At 32.4% G+C, this 19792-nt stretch overlaps 5 protein-coding genes across 9 annotated transcripts; 3 read left to right on the forward strand and 2 right to left on the reverse strand.

The window, feature by feature from the left end:
* The first annotated feature begins 201 nt into the window (after nucleotides 1-201).
* Nucleotides 202-2594, forward strand: LOC6640548 (transcriptional coactivator yorkie). 2 transcript variants are annotated; one of them, XM_002063430.4, is made up of 5 exons: nucleotides 202-1115; nucleotides 1238-1329; nucleotides 1764-1904; nucleotides 2238-2290; nucleotides 2470-2594. In XM_002063430.4, exons 1-5 carry the CDS (start codon nucleotides 322-324, stop codon nucleotides 2563-2565), a joined length of 1176 nt encoding a protein of 391 aa, XP_002063466.1. In that variant the 5' UTR covers nucleotides 202-321; the 3' UTR covers nucleotides 2566-2594. The 2 variants fall into 2 exon arrangements, with proteins under 2 accessions (XP_002063466.1, XP_015034195.1); XM_015178709.3 differs by lacking the exon at nucleotides 1764-1904.
* A 1652-nt stretch (nucleotides 2595-4246) lies between these two features.
* LOC6640547 (ras-related protein Rap-2c) lies at nucleotides 4247-6659 on the reverse strand. Its single transcript, XM_002063429.4, has 4 exons — nucleotides 6114-6659; nucleotides 4704-4841; nucleotides 4487-4604; nucleotides 4247-4430 (listed from the first exon to the last, which is right to left on the reverse strand). The coding sequence occupies exons 1-4, from the start codon at nucleotides 6246-6248 to the stop codon at nucleotides 4273-4275; spliced, it is 549 nt and encodes a 182-aa protein (XP_002063465.2). The 5' UTR covers nucleotides 6249-6659; the 3' UTR covers nucleotides 4247-4272.
* A 1520-nt stretch (nucleotides 6660-8179) lies between these two features.
* Nucleotides 8180-8824, forward strand: LOC111519865 (60S ribosomal protein L39). The gene is made up of 3 exons (XM_047010119.1): nucleotides 8180-8216; nucleotides 8304-8407; nucleotides 8698-8824. The coding sequence occupies exons 1-3, from the start codon at nucleotides 8214-8216 to the stop codon at nucleotides 8744-8746; spliced, it is 156 nt and encodes a 51-aa protein (XP_046866075.1). The 5' UTR covers nucleotides 8180-8213; the 3' UTR covers nucleotides 8747-8824.
* A 638-nt stretch (nucleotides 8825-9462) lies between these two features.
* On the reverse strand, nucleotides 9463-10812 carry LOC6640545 (60S ribosomal protein L12). 2 transcript variants are annotated; one of them, XM_015178783.3, is made up of 5 exons: nucleotides 10747-10812; nucleotides 10623-10684; nucleotides 10428-10501; nucleotides 10175-10355; nucleotides 9463-9736 (listed from the first exon to the last, which is right to left on the reverse strand). In XM_015178783.3, exons 2-5 carry the CDS (start codon nucleotides 10657-10659, stop codon nucleotides 9531-9533), a joined length of 498 nt encoding a protein of 165 aa, XP_015034269.1. In that variant the 5' UTR covers nucleotides 10660-10684; nucleotides 10747-10812; the 3' UTR covers nucleotides 9463-9530. The 2 variants fall into 2 exon arrangements, with proteins under 2 accessions (XP_015034269.1, XP_002063463.1); XM_002063427.4 differs by having other exon boundaries at nucleotides 10742-10759.
* A 4147-nt stretch (nucleotides 10813-14959) lies between these two features.
* LOC6639976 (muscle LIM protein 1) lies at nucleotides 14960-19577 on the forward strand. 3 transcript variants are annotated; one of them, XM_002063425.4, is made up of 9 exons: nucleotides 14960-15046; nucleotides 15287-15409; nucleotides 15564-15723; nucleotides 17644-17746; nucleotides 18122-18218; nucleotides 18279-18375; nucleotides 18439-18735; nucleotides 18793-19113; nucleotides 19180-19575. In XM_002063425.4, exons 2-9 carry the CDS (start codon nucleotides 15295-15297, stop codon nucleotides 19448-19450), a joined length of 1461 nt encoding a protein of 486 aa, XP_002063461.2. In that variant the 5' UTR covers nucleotides 14960-15046; nucleotides 15287-15294; the 3' UTR covers nucleotides 19451-19575. The 3 variants fall into 3 exon arrangements, with proteins under 3 accessions (XP_002063461.2, XP_023037809.2, XP_046866076.1); XM_047010120.1 differs by having other exon boundaries at nucleotides 14985-15046; nucleotides 15275-15409; nucleotides 19180-19577; XM_023182041.2 differs by lacking the exons at nucleotides 17644-17746; nucleotides 18122-18218; nucleotides 18279-18375; ... (1 more) ...; nucleotides 18793-19113; nucleotides 19180-19575 and having other exon boundaries at nucleotides 14963-15046; nucleotides 15564-15821.
* The last annotated feature ends 215 nt before the right edge of the window (nucleotides 19578-19792 follow it).

The following is a 19792-nucleotide window of genomic DNA, read 5'->3' on the forward strand; positions in this document are numbered from 1 at the left end:
GTTCAACTGTTATAGGCACATTTATCGAGCAATGCAACGTGGCACGTTCGCTTTATAGAAAAAGGTCACATATGGAATCGACGCCATTGTTTATTGAAATTCTACCCTCTGCTTATTCGATATGGTGGATATCGAATAATTGAAATGTGGAAAAGTGGCAATGTTTGTGTTATGTTGGCAGTGCTGTAACATTATTATTATTATTAATATTTTTTAGTTATAATTTTGCTTCAAAAATGAAGTAAAATACATATATGTATATGTATATTGCAGTTAATTTGTTAAATTGCACACATTTGTTTACACAAACAGTTCAATTTTATGTTAACAACGATGTCAATAAGCAACACCAGCAACATAAACGAAAAAGAAATCGACGATGAGGATATGCTATCACCGTCACCAACAAAATTATCCAATAATCATGTTGTGCGAGTCAATCAAGATATTATAGATGATAACTTGCAGGAATTGTTTGATACTGTTTTAAATCCGCAAGATGCAAAACGCCCGTTGCAGTTGCCTTTTCGTATGCGAAAGCTTCCAAATTCCTTCTTTAACCCTCCGGCTCCATCGCACTCACGAGCAAACAGTGCAGACTCTACATTTGATGGTGGCTCCCAGACAAACATTAACATCAATAAAACTGCCCAGCCGCAGCCAGTTGAAGCAATACAGCAGTCTGGTATCTCTGCTCTCTCCGCTGCAATCTCACAGAACCAGAATCCTATCCAGCCATCACAGAGTCGCCTAGCCGTATATCACGCCCGCGCTCGAAGCAGTCCAGCATCTTTGCAGCAGAACTACAATGTTCGTTCCAGGAGCGATGCCAATGCAAATGCAAACGCAAGTACCCAAGGTCCTGCCTACCCCGATAACAACGTTGACTTTGGGAATAGTGCCGCCAACAACATTGAGCTGGATGGAAATGTAATGACTGGAATAGGAATTGGGCAGGGTCAGGTTCAGGAAATGCCAATTTCCACACAAACTGTTCATAAAAAGCAAAGATCATACGACGTGGTGAGCCCAATACAACTGCAAAGCCAACTCGGTGCCCTGCCCCCAGGATGGGAGCAGGCTAAAACCAACGATGGTCAGATTTATTATTTGAAGTAAGTATGTCAGTAATGGCGTAATTCATTTCTTTTAATTTTATATCATTTGAATGAGATAACAGCTTTAAATTGCTGAGCGCATCTAAATGAGTTTCGAACATTCTTGCCTTTCTTTGTAGCCATACTACGAAAACGACGCAGTGGGAAGATCCCAGGATTCAGTTGCGTCAGCAGCAACATCGGGCAATGGCAGAGCGAATAAAACAAAATGGTACGTTCAAGATCTGTATACTTCATAGGTTTGCTTAGTAAAGTTAACAAAAAAAATCAACAATTTTGGGTTATTATGCTATTGAATTGACGTCAAAGCCTCTAAAAAAAAATTTAACAAAACTAAACCAACCAAGGAATACAAAAAACCCGGACTACTATGATTACATTAGAAAATAAATGTCATCCTGGTCTATAGAATATAATATCGAGAATTGCAATGAGTTATTCTTACATGTTGAGTTTTTAGAATTATAATTTCTTACAATTTTTAAACGCAGTTTGTTGGTCTGTCCTATCCGATCACTAAGGCTAACATTTGTTAGTTCCTTGGTTTAAATGTATGTCGTACCTACTTATAAGTAGAAGTACATATTTAATAAACTGTTTTGTTTTGCTTTTGGTTTTTTTTTTTTATTTGTTTTTGGTTTTTAGATGTTTTACAAACTCCAAAACAAACTGCGACAACTATTGGCCCACTGCCGGATGGTTGGGAACAAGCAGTTACTGAGTCCGGAGATATTTATTTTATAAACCATATTGACCGAACGACTTCATGGAACGATCCTAGAATGCGTAAGTGTAATTCGTAAATTCCGATTCAAGTTGTTAACAACCGACACAATCAGTGTCTTATCTCTTGCAACCTAACCGAAACTTAAAACTAACAGCCCCCTTAATTAGATTAACTTGTTATAAACTTGGATTTCAAATTAAATCCATATACACAGCTAGCAAAAACCAACCATTCATATTCCAAAGTTATTGACCACGTTGCATTATATTTTATTGATCAGAGAGTAACTCAAAAATATCCCAAGTTTTAATTTAGTGAAACCCCATGCTTAAGAATGTCTTTGCATTAATTTATTAATGGGAAATTTCGTTACCTTTTTCCTTTCGTTTCAGAATCTGGCCTTAGCGTTCTTGACTGCCCGGATAATTTAGTGTCATCTCTACAGGTAAATATGCTGCAAGGATTTCGACTATAAGCTAATGTAGAATCTTATGTATAAATTTCATGTTGATTTTACAATTGAAATCAATATTGCAACAAGTTAAAATAGGCTGGGCCTGACATGGTCTTTAAAAATGTTTCAGTAATGGTCAAATTCCATTTTATTTATTAACTTATTTGCAGATTGACGATAACATGTGCAGCAATTTGTTTACTGATGCACAGATTACACCGTCTTCCAACAAACCAGACGATTTGGAATGGTATAAAATAAATTAATACATATATTTATATACCATTGTATTAGACCTACAAGTTTTATATTTTGTATTAATCTAAATTAAATATTTTTGCAAAGTTTTATAGTATTTATTCATAACGATGTCTTTATTTGTGGTCTTTAAGTGGTTGGGAATTGAAAATAGTTCTTGCATGGGCTTACTAAAAGATCAACTGTTTTTTTTTTCAGTTAAAAGGCAGATGGTTACTCGGATAAGTATACTAAATTTAAGCTAAGCAAATTTAATTAAGTTTTGAATAGCCCAAAAAAACAAAGCAACATAATTTTAGTTTTGCTTCTCACATTTCCAAAAGCTACGCTTTTTATACCCCTGCAGAGGGGACAATAAATTAGTTAGATCTTTATAGCGCAGAAATGTAGACCTTTTCAACCTTGTGCCCGTCTGTCCTAAGTAACCAGCCTGAAAGCTGTCCAAAACTTAACATATCTATATATGTTATGTTTCTTATTACCAGAGGAAGGTTTGAAAATTGGGTACATATTATTTACAAACCTGCCATAGGAACACACTTCAAGGGTATAAAAACATTGGTAGCGTCGACGTTAGCTTCTTGGAATAATTGACTAACTAATAAGTCTGACAAAGTGTAACATCTTTCAAACTAGTCAGATAAATTTGTGTGTAAATAACTTACTGAAAAAATGTTTTTTAAAAATACATAATATGTATTACATATATTGTTTACTTTAGTTAATGTTCAATCCCAAACGTGTTTTTTATCCTAATACTGTTTTGCAATCCTTAGATCTTTGTATTATTAACAATAATCCAATACAAATACGAGGATTAAAAAAAACCGCAAAATTTATTTAAACTAAAATAAAGAGCTTTCTTCAATGCTTTCTTTCAATGCGAATGAAAATATTTAAAGGGGTCCAGATATTCTAAATTTGTTAAAACTAATATGCCATCAAGGCTTACAGGTACATATGTATGTATGTGTATAGCTGTATTCAATTGGCCGAAAGGATTTCAACAAATTCAAGTAGTTTCCAATTTATCCAAGCAAGACAAACATATTTGCTTTTTAAAGCTTTACAAAAAATCATATTCTTGTAGTAGGTACCCAATAAATCTAGATAAGGGCATGATACAATCATTTCGTTTTGTTTTTGAAGGGTTACCAGTTGGTCTTCTAATGCGAAATCCCTTTACAAATAAAAAATTGTTTGCATCTCATAATTGTCCACTTATATTTCAAAAGCGACACTACGGTTTAAACGCATAAATTTACTTTGATTTTTTTCCATATTTGCAAAAGATTTTCTATTTGGCAGGATAGCAAAAGCCTTTGTCTTTTTTCAGTGCTCGTCGCCAAATCAGAAGTTTAAAGGGTGTCTCTGCTTTTGCCGACCGGTCACACAAACAAAACTATTCTGCGCAAGAGCAGACAACCCTTTGGGGAAGCTCAGCTATTGGTTTTGTTGTCTAGTCCATTGTAAATGGTTTGTTTGGCATGCTCTGAAATATATTTGCCATGTATTTTTTAAAGTTAGTCAAACTATTTTTTGTATCTATAATCAAAATACTGTTAGCTGTTTACCACATTTCAAATAACAAAATAGAGGATATTGTTTTAAAGTTATGTAGCAATGTTTTAAATGAGAACTCTTAAAGTTTTGTTATCTATTAAATATTAGTTATTTTATTTTTAACTATAATAATCTTACAATTTTACAAATTTCTATAAAAGCGTACAACAACAGTAATTCTTTTTCTGACGTTTTTCTTGCGTTAAATTCATCTCCCGAACAATGGTTGCAAATACTTCATTGACGTTTATCCGATCTTTAGCTGATGCTTCAATAAATGGACACTCCCACAGATTGGCCAAAGCATTTCCTTTAATTAGAATAGAATAAGTATTTCAATAGGTTGGATTGTAAACTGAAACTTACCTTCAGCGGTGGACACCTCTCTTTGGCAATCCAAATCAAATTTATTCGCGACTAGTAGTATTGGTGCTGGTTGACTTCCTTTAACGCGAGTAATCACATTTTTCATACTAGAAATATCCTGTGAACAAAACAAAGAGAAATTCATTTTAAAACAAATTATTAGTAATATAAAACTCATCCTAGATTCCTCTCTGTTTGATTTTTATCATCAATATACCTGAAATGTTTGATGGTTCGTGAGTGAATACATTACAATGAACCCATGTCCATTTTTAATATAGAGATCCCTCATGGAAGCAAACTGCTCTGTTCCGGCTGTGTCTAATATTTCCAAAACGCAAGGGGAGCTGTCAACCTGTTAAAATGTGCAATTAATTAATACATATATTTTAAATATTATATATGAAATAGGTTAAAAAGGAATTTTTAATTACTTATTTAAAAAAGAATCGTTTCGACTTTTCTTTTCGAGCCTATTTGTAAAATTGTGAGAATGATGTTTATTAATTTGGGGTAACATTAACGGAAAGGGAGGACTATATATGTGTATAACAATATAGCCTAAACATCATTAGTGAAATTTGATATCTTTTTCAGGGGATGAAGTGCAAATTGTCCAATGTTGAAAAAACAAATCAAATAAAGCAGGCGGAATAGCAGTCCTGATGAGGCATTTGGACACTTTTCAGACAATTCCACCATGAACATTTAATTTTTATACAAGGACAAAGGGTTACTGAGTTCATACTACTTATGCCAATAAAGCATTAGTATATTGAAAGCATCATGATTATTAATATTTTAAATATCCTGCATAAAAACATTTTTTAGTAGTCAGGAGTAAAAAGCATTTATGATTCATTTAAACGTAAATGAAATTAATCTCACTAATCTGATAATTAATGAGTCCTTATAAAGGAGAGTACCCGGCCGTAAAAAAATGATGTATGTATGTATACATACATATGTACATATACATATGTAACAAATCATCCCTAGAATTGCCGCAAACAGTAAACAATATTTGCTGTTGCTGTCGAACATTTTCAAACGGCCGGAAGATGGAACACGGAATGAAACGTAAAAAGGAATTATAGGGAAACAAGGAGCAACAAATGAAACCAATTTGCAGTCATATCAATGACACATACATACGCAAAAATGCATATACATACAAATGTATATGTATTTTTTTTAAAGTCTATTGAACATGTGTGTGTGTGTTTTTATCTACATTTTTCGATTAAGTCTGTAAAAACATATGTTCATATTTTCATATATATGTACGCATATATATATGTGTGATATGTTGAATACATACATACATGTACATACAAATGGATCATTTACCTACATATATGTATACATATGCACATAGATACACACACTCGCATGTACATACATACATACATGCATACATATGAACGAATTTATACATATATTGCGATATATGTATGTAAATACATGCATACATACATCTCCACACATGCGACGTACTTATAAATATACGCATAACATATAAATACAAAAGTAAATGAATATGTATGTATGGAAACACATGCACACTCATCTATACTTCCATACACCATACATACATACATATGTATGTAAGTATGAATTTACATACCTCTATTTCTTTCCGATAGAAGTCCTCAATGGTTGGGTCATACTTTTCAATAAAGCATCCCGAAACAAATTGAACAGTGAGGGCTGATTTTCCCACTCCGCCAGATCCAAGCACAACAACTTTGAATTCACGCATATTTAAAGCAACTTGTTATATTGTGCGATGCGTATAATTAGAATGCAAATATGTGTATATTTGGGTGTTGTATGTACGAGTCTATATTTCACACTCTATGCACGTATAAATGTACGTACATATGTAAATTACTTCAATTAAAAAAAAGAGTTTACATAGCAAAATGTTGCATACATATAACTAATTGCATTGTGCTATAATGCATGTATATGTATGTTTGTTCATATTTGTGTAGAAAAATTTGTATATCGACAACACAATCACTATCCTATTGCACTACTTTGACACCAGACTTATATTTTCAGCTTATTTATGAAATATTTTAGAATAAAATATAATAAAGAAATTATAATTAACTGGACTGGTGACACTGACACTCATTGAAAACGGAACAATGCACGTACATATGTACACAATGGCGTAATGAAACAATGATTTAGAAACACAATTGTTGAAGGCACTACTACACGACGATATGTTTTAAACGCAACGACGTTTTCGATAAATTGATTTCCATAAATAAATAAATAAATTTGTGGAAGAGAAAATGTGTTATCATATTTTATATATTTGCTTGGACAGTAAACTGCAAATCTATAAAATAATTTTAGTTACAGTGAGAATAAAAGAAATTGTCAAAACAAGTATGCCTCTAATTGACTACCACTACACCGTGTTTTAGTTGACTAGTCGAATTATTCTGATTGCTGATAATTATATCCCATAATGTAATTTTTATTTATTTGCTAACCTACGGCTTTCTTTGTGGGCTAATTTGTAAGATACAAATTACAGTTATTTATCTTAGTTTGTCTTAATAGTTATTTAACATCCCGTTATACACATATTTTTATCAGCATCATTTCGCTGGACCATAAGGGCTTTGGAGCCATACTCGACGAATCTCGCAACAACAATAGTTTTGATATATCTACACAAAACACTTGGTAAATCAAATTTCCATTTCAAAAGATTAGGCTGGTAATATCTAGTATTGTTTTTAATAAAAAGTGAATAGGTTCACTTGAATACAATTGCAATTTTGTGTCCATCTTATATGAAAAATAACAAATACATATCTATATAAAGGTTAATTAGGAAGTTAGACAAAGCTTTTTCCGTAGAGTCTATGATACATGTTCCAAAACCAATTTTGAGAGTGATAATTGAATATCAAGGTACAGTTCTCAGCAGCTGTTGCACGTGGATTTATTTTAATGTTCGAGTTTTTAAATTATATTCTAAACTTAAGTTAAGAAAAAAATGTATAATAATAGAATATAAATAAGAAGTATCAAACAAAAATTTAAGTTGGATAATTAAGCAAGATTATTTTTCCAAATAAAGTCTATAATATGTGTTACATATCAAACTTTGTAGGTATTACAGATATTTGTAACACATAGAAAGAGACCATAAAGTTCTTATATTCTTGTTAAACATTGTAAGTCAAATTGACAAATCATCGGATCGGCTTACTATAGAAACAATAGATCGAAAAGCCTACATTACTGAGAAATATATGTGTGTCAAAATGTAAAAATCTTTTTTACAAATATATTTTTCATAATACAAAAATATTTTTTGAAACGAAATGAAATTTTGTAATGAGTTGAAGAAATGGAAATGGCTGGCATTACAAGTACTCAGTGCCGCCAAAGTTAGATTTTTTAATTTTTCGTATTTTCTATTGTTGGTTTAAATTTAGTACAAATAATTAAGTTGAGAAAAATATAGTAATGGAAAAATCGTTGCAAAATTAGTTTTTAAATGTTAAAATACCCATTTTTTTTTAACATTGTTTCATTTTCATTATTTCAAAAATATAGTTTAAGTGCCAAATGCATTTCACGTATAATGTACTGAGGTGCATTTTCTAACTTATCGAACACTGAAATATCGATTAACCCACACCAATGAAACTTCTTTCTTTCCGGTGTGGTGCTTCAATTGGATTGCATTAAAATGGTACGTAATCTAACTGTATTTCCTAAATCGTTAAAGTTTTTGGCAATATTAATGTTTTCTTATGTTTATGCACTTTTCTTTTAACAGGCCGCACACAAATCGTTCAGAATCAAGCAAAAGTTAGCTAAAAAGCTAAAGCAGAACAGATCTGTCCCGCAGTGGGTTCGCTTGCGTACTGGTAACACAATCAGGTACGTTTTCATGTTTGCTTTGTTATATTAGTTTTTGTTACCAATAAATAGAGTTCTCTGGAATTTTACACAATTAGAATACAGCATATCTGTTTAGTCAGTGTAATTTAAATCAAGTGCCAGCTAAAAATATAGTGTTAAAAGCTGTATCGATTGTGATTGGTGTTCCAGCTGTAAAAGATTCATCAAGCTATGCAGCTCGTGACAAAAAAAGAATTTTTTTAGCTTAGCAGACAATTTCTTGAATTACTTTTTGCAAATTTTTATGTGTGTTATTATTTTATTTTCAGATACAACGCCAAGCGTCGTCACTGGAGGCGCACCAAGTTGAAGTTGTAAGCGGTGGATGAAATCTTTTTCGACATGCTGGTATAAAACTTCCCATGAATATAAAATAAAAATGTTCTAAAAGTGAAATTTACTTTGTTTTGTTGCAAATTTGTGAGGGCGGTGGGGTTGAAATTATATGAGATTGATATACAACGACAATTACAATTTAAATACACTGGCTTAAAAATCATTGATGTATTCAATGGTATCTCGGAGTCGCTGTTAGTTCATGGAACGAGTGCGTCGCAAAGCAGCTCCCTAAATGTTTAAAAAAAAACTTTGCATTTAGCCGCCCGTGATTTAGATTGATTGACATGTGCTCATAACTGTTTGCGAAACAATATGGGAAGACCTAGGCTGCGCTTGTTCTTGTAGCCTTAACTCTTGCAGGACCGTGTTCCCCATCTTTCAATTCTTTCAATTCTTCTGAAATTCTGATTGGAGCCGCTATCCAATCGTTGCCAAATTAAAGCAACACCCTTTTGCATCGCAAGTGGAATCTGAAATTTGCTGATAGCTAAAAGGACATGCAAATATTCATATCTTTAAGCTTATAGCAAATATTTTTATGTAACTTGTCGCATGTTCATCCTCGGTGTTATCCACAGCTTAACCTCGGGAAAGCAAACATAGTTCACAATCAAATGTTGTCTAATAAAGTCTATCACAAAAATATATTTGCTCTCCTGTCCAAACCAACCAAAAGTATTTAATTTTAATGTCAATGACGGTTTAATTACGGGCTGCAACACGTATTATTTATTAACTGTGTATCAAAATAATCTATCGCAGATTATTCTGCGGGGACTTCAAGAGCGCCATTGTTGATGTCATCAATAACATCATGAGGATGTTTTCCATCAACAGTGCAACCAACACTTTGAGCAGTACCCAAGACTTCTTTGCAGGTTCCCTTCAATTCGCGGGCCATAGATCTAGGTCTGATAGTTCTCGCAATAGCCAGAATATCATCGAAGCCGATGTTTCCACTGTGTTTAACTGCAATCAGAAGAGAAGTAATGATTAGAAAATTGTTTTTCGAAGTGCTTAAAGCTAAAGTCTTTTCAGTGCTGCTTTATTCTAGTTCTCGAGTATACACTTTATTCTGGAGTGTAAGTCCCTTAATCCGGATCCATGTTTTTAGGTTAATAATTATGTACGTCATATAAACAAACAAACGCCGGTTGTGCCGGCTATGGTCAATGGATAGGACGCAGCACGCTAAGGCTGAATAGTATTTAATAAAATTGCAGCATCGATTCAAAGCTCTTTTGTTCGCTATTGCAATCATAAACGATGTCACCACCAATACACATAAAGAATAGATCTAAATGTTTTTGTTTAACCTCTTGCCATCTGGCTAGTATCAAGAAACTAACACATCTTTATGAACTTTGAAGCACTGAATAAACACACCGATAGAAAACGAATACTCACTGTTCTTCTGCTTCTTTCTGTCACGTGGGGGTTCCTTCAGAGCCCTGATAATGAGGGATGCGGCCGAAGGGACAACAGAGATAGCAGCCTGTCTGTTTTGGATGGTCAGACAAACGGTGATCTTCAAACCCTTCCAGTCTCCGGTAGCCTTGGCAATATCATCTCCAATTTTCTTGGGCGACTAAAACAAACAATAATTTCGTCAATATACAGGGTTTTACTTTATAAAACAACAATTACACTTTGTACTTACCAGACCGAGGGGACCAATTTTGGGGGCCAACGATGAAGTGGCGCCTACCTCTCCACCCACGCAACGCAGGTAAACTGAAATGCAAACATTGAATTGTTATTTATATTAAAAACACAATACAGGTATCAATGTACACATATATTTATATGCAACTTAATACTCACGAATAACAAGGTATAGAACAATGAAACATACCTAATTTTACTTCCGTTGGATCGAATTTAGGAGGCATGGTTGAATTCTGATTGAATAGGCCACTGAAATATAAAGATTGCTTATAAATTTCATGATTACCAGCAGTCAAAATTTAATACCGTACCGAACCGCCAAATGACAGACGGAAAAAGAAAGAAGAAGGCAAATATCAACTTCCGTTAACGTAATGTACTATGTAACGTAATAATACTATCGGCGGCTAAAATGTTTTATTCTGAACAAACGGGACGAAGGAATGGAACATAATGATATAACTGGGTTTATAAAATAAAATGGAATTATTATAAATTTGTTATAGTTCCAAAATTATCTTAATTACATTTTGTAACTACTTGCTTGTAAAATTGTTAACATATGAACTTTTCCAAACGTATTTTTATACGGCAAAAAAAAAAAATATTTCATTTATTTATGTGTAGCATGTCGTTGTCTTTGTCGTTCGTTTTTTTTTTGTCAGATTAAAAAAAAAACAAATTTTATCAAAATCCAACTCAAGCGCTAATTTGAATATGCCATTGTGAATTTGAAAAATCTATGTCATCACCTCTTTAGATACTTTTATTACTTTTAATATGACACTTAAAAAAAAAAAAGAGGAAGCAAGATATACATAGGTAACTCTGACATTAAGTATTTTAAAAATACTGTCATGCTGAACATTGTTAAACTAAACAAAATTTAATTCAGCGATTCAACAGTTCAAATCTTTAATGGTATAAATTATAAATGATTCGATAAATATATACATCTCTATCGTTTTTGGCAGTCAAGCTATTAAGAAATTGGTTTATTAATATATCTACAGCTTATATATTAACATATGTATCTTTATTTACATACATATATAATTATGTTTATCTATTTAAGCCAAATTGTTTCATATCTTGGTAGATTATATACAAATTATTGTACTTAAGTCCTTGAAGAACAGGGTGATTCCTTGGGCTAGAGATCACTCAGGTACGGTTAAAAATATACAGCTCTTTAAAAAATGTCCATTCAATTTTCGAAAACAATTTTTAAAAATTTTAACAGCACACATTCGGAAAGTTATACTTATACTCGAACTCCAGCTGGTTACTTACGCCGGATAGTTGTCCAGTCCGGACCAATTGGTTCTTCAGGTATTTCTAATTTATTTTGTTTGTTTCAAGCCGGGCCGTTAAAAACTTTGCCTTCAAAACCGAAACCTGACCCGGAATTTCTCAACAGATGGTCACGCTATTCAAAAGCTTTATTTTATTAAAGGCGTTAAATTCTTCAGTTAATAAACAGTTGGAATGGCCCTTAGCACTGTTGACAGTTCTTAATTTCAAAACAGTCCGATTGAACTCAAGTCAGAAAACTACATTATCAAAATCTAGGTACATATTGCGATAACTAGAAAGCAATTCATTATTTTTGAATGCTTTAAAAACTTTGCAGTTATTGTTAAGGTTTTTAGAAACTGTGTTTCATTTGTTCTGTTCTGCTTAGATTTCTCTTTTACTTGCTGCATCTAGAATAAACATTTTTCCCCTTATCTCCAATCAATTTTATTTACTATAAAACATTTCAACAAATAACCTTAATTTAAAATATATATCCTTCCATCGTCATATCGATCGGTATATATATGTACATATTATTAATTAATTTTTTAGACTAAGAGAATTTATGTTTTACTAGCTTTAAGAAAACTTTTAACTTCTTACAGTCGGAGATCCGTCGGATTTTTAAAACGTATTCCAGGTTTAAAGGCAATGCCATAGCGCCTCGACCTGACACGAAATTGTTCCGGGTAAAAATAATTTTATATTTCCCTTTTAGAGAATGTACATTTGTGCACGTATTCCGACATTTAAAAAAACCTCAAACTTTTTACACATGTCGAACTGTAAAATTGTTTTCTTAACCACATAGTGCTCAGATCATAAGAACCAGCTCGAAGTTAAAAAAGTAAAGCACTTATTCATACTTCAATTCAACTTTTCGCATATTACTTGTTGTCTCGGGGTCATTGACCCGAACGGGAATGACGTCCAGACCAGCTGGTCACTAGCCATAGGAAATTGAAGCTTGCAAAATAAATACCTATTTGCAGTTTGTGTTGTTCAACGGGGAGGCAATTATACATTCTTATGGGTAATAAGAATGGTATTAAACTGAACAGATTTTTGAACATATTTTATAAAATTTAAAGTTTCTTCAGATTTCAGAAAAATCTCTAAGCTTAATAAACTATGGACATTTAGTCATTAAAGTAGTTAGTACCTTCTAGAAAAATTTTATCTAAATTAGCTTTAAAAAAAATATATATATGTGATATATCTACGTATGTACATACATACAAAAATTTTAAAAACTTGGTTAGTGGTCAATAAAGTGGACATTCTTACTTAGCCCAGTCAGTCTCCTGATCTGAATCTCATCGGTAAATTGTGGGATGAGCTATAGAATCAAGTGACAAAAGGAAAAACATGTCAACAATTGTGGTACTGCATCGAAGAAGATTTGCCTGCCAAGCTTTGATTAAGAGTATGCCCAACCGGTTGAAAAAATAATGGTAAAATAAAGGATATAAGTCAAATAATGAAACAAAAAAAAGCTTTTCAGTGATTTGAAAACTCTTAAATTAAATATAACTTAATCAATTTATGTGTACCTAATAAGTTAATCAAGCACAAAATTTTGCATTCTCCTTTTTTTGCTGTATTTTTTTAATACAATTATTTTTCTTTTCCAAATAAAGTTATTTTTGTAAGTAAATGTTTAATTAACAAGGGTGCATTTAAATTTTGGTGATTAAGATAATAGAACAAAAGTTGTGCTAATCGAAAGTCAATAAAGTTAAATTTTACTTATTAAAAATACTTGAAAATACTTACTTATTACCTCATGGACGATTTTTTGAATGGGTGTGAAGATTTTCAAGTTACAGATAAATATATTTACCCAAAAAACTAAATACACATTTGCAAAAATCCAAAAGTAATCCATTTTATACTTGCCCATATTTGTAAGTTTTTTAAAAAAGTTCGTTGTAATATTTTTTGTTTCGTTGGTTGAGCAAAAGGACGCCCTAATATTTATGTGTATATGCATATACACCATTGAATACACAGGAAGAAAGAGTGCCATTAAGACTTTTCAAAAAGCGTATACGATACTGTGTGTAAAATGAACAACGAATTTGAGATACAATAAAGTTTTGCTAAACAAGCAATGTTTATTTACTCTGGGATCAGTTACGATTTCAAATAAATTTCGAGGGGCACCCTAATGCAGATATTAATCTGCCTACCTACATTTGTATGTATACAGATCTGGGTTTCAAATGGGTACATAACCGGTTATAATATATACTAAAACTGGTTTTTAGTCTTTTAGAGTCGTAGCACAAAAGCGCAGCAATGTTTAGATAGAGTGTTGAAAATATGTAACATTAATTTTGCATACATACAATAAATATTTATGGATCTCTATTCATCGGTTGAATTTAAACATTTTTTATTTTACATTTCAAATAGGGTTATCTTGTTTCATGCTCCATCGTTTTATGATGTATTTAAATTCGCGTATATATGTACATACATATGTATGAATGTATGTTTTTACATATGTACATAATTAGGTACGATATTAAAAACATATGCATATCATAAATACATTTAAATTAGGGTGGACAAATAAACGAAAAGAAATACATTATATGTACAAATATGGAAAATATAGAGTCCTATATTTCTATATAATATATATCTAACTTTTGTTTGAATGCAAAAATTGCCTTTTCGAATATATATGTTAAAAATTAATTAATTGTTCCCATGCAAGGAGAATATCTCAACGTTTTTATCTCACACCCACTCAAATCTAGCCTACGTATCTGTGTATATACAGCTACATATGTATGTATGTATGTATGTTTGTTCGGAGATATATACGTACGCACATATGTATGTGTGCATACATCTGATGTACGTCTGTATGTATATATATATATATTCAGATAAACCGAGCCAAATTTAATTGCGGGCGATAAAAATCATGCTGGTGCTATAGAGAAGTAAACGTAACTATATATATATGCAGATATATGTATATATACATATGTACATTTAAATATACATAGAGATTTACGTACATTAAATTGCATCAACTTATGTATGTATGTATGTAAATACATATGTACACATTGATGCTGATTATGCATTAGTCAACGGTATAAAATCTATGCATTGTATGATGAATATTGATATTATATTGTATATTCGGAAAGTGCTGTCTTTATTACGCAAACTGCTTTTCTTAGTTGTGCCGTGTGCATCCACAAATATAGACTACCTGTGTACAGAATCTTTCCAGTCTAGTCCGCGGCATTTCTGACGAACAGGAACTACTTCACAAGAGTACCTCCGAAGGTATGTACATAGCAATAACCATTCATACATACATACGTGAATCAAATCTATATATACAAGCATCCTTATTCTAAATTGTATATATACATGTGTACATATAAAGTGGATATATAATTACGAAAATAACGAAAATATATATACACAAATGTGCGTGCTTCTTGTATATATGTATAAATATTTACGATTACACATACAATAGATACATAAATGGAATTAAACTAATTTTAGATTATTTTGCAGATACAAACATGCCTTTCGTTCCAGTAGAAACACCAAAGTGTCCCGCGTGCGGAAAGTCGGTGTACGCCGCTGAGGAGCGCGTTGCTGGTGGCTACAAATTCCATAAAACTTGCTTCAAGTGCAGTAAGTATTTGTGAAACAAATGTGTACCATGACCTACATATTTTATATGTACAATAATATGTATTCAAAACACACATATGTACATATGTACATCCCGCATCCGAATCTATTTTTACAAACGTGCCCTCCCATTTGTTTCATTGTTACCTTCTAGGTATGTGCAACAAGGCCTTGGACTCCACAAATTGCACAGAGCACGAAAAGGAACTGTTCTGTAAAAACTGCCACGCACGTAAATATGGACCAAAGGGTTACGGTTTCGGTGGTGGCGCTGGTTGCCTATCCATGGACACCGGTGCTCATTTAAACAGAGAGTAAGGATTATTCATAATGCATTTTTTATTTAGAAGTATGCAAGTGTATCTCTGAATCTGGAAATTTTGTTTTTGTATTAAAAACTGTATATTTTATAGTCCTTATATGTGAATTCATTTAAGCGATACCCTTTCTAATTTTTGTATTTATATTAAAAAAAAAAAAAAAAAACACACCAAAACACCAACACTCTCTTTGTTTTCATTACATTCATGTCTCCTTCTGTATTAAGCTGAGTCCCTTGACTATATGGATTAATATAAATGTACAACAAATTTTGACACTTTCAGCAACTGATTGTTCCTGAAGTGATCGATTATCTGTTTACCGGGCAACTGTAATGCCATTTGTTACTATATATCTTGGTTCTACATACATAGACATAAAAAATACACACACACACACAATTCTCGTATATATTGTTGATGATGTCCACCCGCATAGACAAATGTACGTGTAATATGTATATTTAAAGACATATGTATGTTTGTGTATATCTGTATCTGTACTTTGTGTCGATGTTATTTTTGTATTTATCTAAGTTAACCACCGACTGCAAATTCGAAATAATAAAATGTATAATAGAACTAAGCAATTAATCATAATTATTTATTCGTTGGCACTGAATATAGTTCTGTTTGTTGATCATAAAAACCTGCAACTTGTCAAAATTTTTAGGGCAAATGTTATTATGTGTGAACTGTTGCCCCCCCCATATTAAATGAAATTCGAAACGAATTTCGAAATTCATTTTTCATTTGAAAATTGTTTATATTTTCTGAAATGAGGGCGCACCGCCTGGGATCACCCATTCCGTACTACAAAAATGTCGGCAAAATTTTGGAGTTCATCTATCGTCAATAAAAAGTTACGACATTTGTTTGTTGAAAGTGCAAGAAATTTCAAAAATGCATAGAGCAAATTTATCAATTTTTAGGCAATACAAATTTATATATACATACATAGGGAATGGAAATTTTTTAATGACAACTATTTTTGAAACAATCAACTTTTGGGGCTAAAATTGTTTTCTAGCAATCTATTTATTCATATTCTAAGTATATAATTAAATGACTGGTCTAAAAACAAAATATATTTTTGTGCGGAAAGTAAATGAGTCATTGGGTGAAAAAATAGTTTCAACATTATTTTTGTAATTATACATACATACCTTCATATGTATGTACATTTTTTGACATCAATTAATCCCCCTGGGAACAGAATTCATATTTATTTCATAAAACATTGTTTTTCCTAATATGTAATCATTTGGTTTATGTAAATATGTGTATGGAGGTAATCAAATTAAATAAATTTATAAATTTATTGCCTCCAAATTAAATGTTTTTTTTTTTTGGTTCTGACAACATTTAAGAGTTCATAAAGTATTTAACTAATAAATAAAATGTTTTTTCGTCTGAAATAAATGTCAATTTTTAATATTTGTCCAGACATGTGAATAAAGTAATGTTTTGCTTAGTTTTTAGACTAAAATTGGAATCGGTAAAATATATATGTAAATATATATAAAGAGGAATTTGGCCGAGAAAGAAGATGTCCTATCCCAGCGTATAATATTTCTTTAGTTGCAGATATATCCATATAAACTTTGCAAACTTCTGGTCAAAATTAATATATATATATAAGTATATACCTACATATAGAAATATTTATTTGCTGTTGTGTGCTAATAATAATACATGATTAAGTATACATATTCTGTGAACAAAATAGGAATTTTTTTCATTTGTACGTGTTCTGCAATTATAGATCTAATTAGGAAGATTTTAATTATAATGGGTTAATATAATAGAAAGTCTTCCAGTGATTAGTAAAAATGAAGCTGAGGAACAAAAAAACAAGACAATTGTATCCATAATCAACATTTTTTCCTGATATTTATTTAATTTTTGATTTAGATTTATCATACCCAAAGTTCCATCACAGGCTCCTGATGGAAAAGGATGTCCTAGGTGTGGTATATATGTCTACGCAGCCGAACAAATGCTGGCAAGAGGCAAGGTAAGCATTCTTTAAGCATTCTCTATATATAGAGACAGATTTATTGGGTGATTGATAGCAGCTGGAGTTTTTACACCATGCACCCATTAGGGTGAAATGGTTTCGTAAATTCGATAAATTTCTGTTTGTCTGTGTAAATACCGAAAATTCGGAAACTATAGGAGCACAAGCTATTAAAATATGGACCTAGATTGGTGTGTTATTGATAAAAGAATTGAATATATTAATATAGTCTAAAGAGTTTAGAAATAGTTGTTTTCAGGGTATACCAAAATCGGTAAATTGTATTGAGTGTAAAGAAAAGACTCGTTATCTTTGCTTTCTTACCTTGGACTTTACCAATCTCTTAACTATACGCCCTACACTATGATTTAGGGTTATCATCGAAGGTGCTTCAAGTGTGTACAATGCAACAAAACGTTGGACTCAACCCTTCATTGTGATGGTCCGGATAAGGACATTTATTGTCGAGGTAAATATGTACACACATATGTATTTAATTTCTCCACGCAAGCTAATATTGAATTTTTAGGTTGTTACGCTCAAAAGTTTGGAGCAAGAGGATATGGACACCTTGGCATATCATCGTTGGGTTTAATGTCAGATATAAGGGATTCGGAAAGGCAGAGGTAATCGTTAAACTCATTGCACCACTCGAATTATTTCCTGTAAATTATGTAAAATTTTTGCAGCGATATGGCTCCAAAAAGCTCTCCAATAAACGTCGAGCAAATACAAGCCCCCAAAGGTGAGGGTTGTCCCAGATGCGGGGGCGTTGTTTTTGCGGCTGAACAAGTTTTGTCCAAAGGTCGACCATGGCATAGAAAATGTTTCAAATGTCGTGATTGTACCAAAACCCTTGACTCAATAATCGCTTGCGATGGTCCGGACAATGAAGTGTATTGCAAAACCTGCTATGGCAAAAAATGGGGACCTCATGGCTATGGATTTGCATGCGGATCTAGTTTTCTACAAACCGATGGCATAAAGTAGGTATAAGCTTTCCTAAGGGAACAACATTTAATGAAATGTTTTCGTAATATTAGCGAAGACAGTATGACAGCAGAGCGACCTTTCGTGGATCCCGACACCACAACAATAAAAGCACCCGAAGGAGAAGGCTGTCCCCGATGTGGTGGGGCAGTATTCGCTGCCGAATTGCAATTGTCCAAAGGAAAGATGTGGCATCAGAAGTGCTTCAATTGTGCAAAATGTCATCGTCCTTTGGACTCTGTACTGGCTTGTGATGGACCAGATGATAATGTTTACTGCAAGTTGTGTTACGCTAAACTCTTTGGCCCCAAAGGATTTGGATATGGACACACGCCAACTTTGGTTTCCACCAATCCAGAATATACGCCTACCAAGTAAGTCTCTGATTCTGTCTAGATATCTACCCAGCCTTGTCTATGTCCATCTTATTCTTTCTGCAGTCTGAACTGTAAGAATCCTTGTGGTCCTCGCTCTGTAAATGGTTGTCCGAGATGTGGATTGGCTGTCTATGCGGCCGAACAAATGAAGAGCAAACTTAACGTTTGGCATAAGATTTGCTTCTATTGTTCAGAGTGCCGCAGATACTTGGATTCGACCAATTTGAATGATGGACCTGATGGAAACATATATTGTCGCTCCTGTTACGGTAGAAATTATGGTCCTAAAGGCGTTGGATATGGAATTGGCGCTGGTACATTAACTATGGCTTAGGTAAATGCCAAATATTTAAAAGTGCGTAGAAACAACTAAAAAACATCTTTTTGTTGGGGCTTCTGTTTTGTGGTCATAGATTTTTTAATTAAAATCTTTTTGTTATCCTATATATAATAAATGAAACGTGGTTTAGTCTTTTAATAATATTTTTGTGGGGTCGCAGTCAGATCCATTTATAAAATAATTTAAGAGCGTGACTTAGAAAATTGTTTAAGGCTATAATATAAAAATAATATTTATATAATTTAACTCGAATAAATATTTTTGTTTAAGAGCGTGACATAAAACTAAAGAGAAATTGTTGTTTCTTTTTAAAGATTTTAAAGATTTTTCAAAACT

This window comes from Drosophila willistoni, assembly GCF_018902025.1.
Source record: "Drosophila willistoni isolate 14030-0811.24 chromosome 2L unlocalized genomic scaffold, UCI_dwil_1.1 Seg196, whole genome shotgun sequence".
Lineage (NCBI taxonomy): Eukaryota > Metazoa > Arthropoda > Insecta > Diptera > Drosophilidae > Drosophila > Drosophila willistoni.

What these genes read in the sequence shown, in the direction of transcription:
- LOC6640548 (XM_002063430.4), top strand. Translation starts at nt 322, where the DNA reads ATGTTAACAACGATGTCAATAAGCAACACCAGCAACATAAACGAAAAA. An exon ending in GGTCAGATTTATTATTTGAA is followed by an intron (nt 1,116 to 1,237) that starts GTAAGTATGTCA and finishes CTTTCTTTGTAG; the next exon opens with CCATACTACGAAAACGACGC. An exon ending in ATTTAGTGTCATCTCTACAG is followed by an intron (nt 2,291 to 2,469) that starts GTAAATATGCTG and finishes ACTTATTTGCAG; the next exon opens with ATTGACGATAACATGTGCAG.
- LOC6640547 (XM_002063429.4), bottom strand. Translation starts at nt 6,248, where the DNA reads ATGCGTGAATTCAAAGTTGTTGTGCTTGGATCTGGCGGAGTGGGAAAA. An exon ending in TCTATCGGAAAGAAATAGAG is followed by an intron (nt 4,842 to 6,113) that starts GTATGTAAATTC and finishes ACATTTTAACAG; the next exon opens with GTTGACAGCTCCCCTTGCGT. An exon ending in AGAGGTGTCCACCGCTGAAG is followed by an intron (nt 4,431 to 4,486) that starts GTAAGTTTCAGT and finishes TTCTAATTAAAG; the next exon opens with GAAATGCTTTGGCCAATCTG.
- LOC111519865 (XM_047010119.1), top strand. An exon ending in CGTACTGGTAACACAATCAG is followed by an intron (nt 8,408 to 8,697) that starts GTACGTTTTCAT and finishes TTTTATTTTCAG; the next exon opens with ATACAACGCCAAGCGTCGTC.
- LOC6640545 (XM_015178783.3), bottom strand. Translation starts at nt 10,659, where the DNA reads ATGCCTCCTAAATTCGATCCAACGGAAGTAAAATTAG. An exon ending in AAATTGGTCCCCTCGGTCTG is followed by an intron (nt 10,356 to 10,427) that starts GTAAGTACAAAG and finishes TGTTTGTTTTAG; the next exon opens with TCGCCCAAGAAAATTGGAGA. An exon ending in CAGAAAGAAGCAGAAGAACA is followed by an intron (nt 9,737 to 10,174) that starts GTGAGTATTCGT and finishes TTCTGATTGCAG; the next exon opens with TTAAACACAGTGGAAACATC.
- LOC6639976 (XM_002063425.4), top strand. Translation starts at nt 15,295, where the DNA reads ATGCCTTTCGTTCCAGTAGAAACACCAAAGTGTCCCGCGTGCGGAAAG. An exon ending in CTACAAACCGATGGCATAAA is followed by an intron (nt 18,736 to 18,792) that starts GTAGGTATAAGC and finishes TCGTAATATTAG; the next exon opens with CGAAGACAGTATGACAGCAG. An exon ending in CCAGAATATACGCCTACCAA is followed by an intron (nt 19,114 to 19,179) that starts GTAAGTCTCTGA and finishes TTCTTTCTGCAG; the next exon opens with TCTGAACTGTAAGAATCCTT.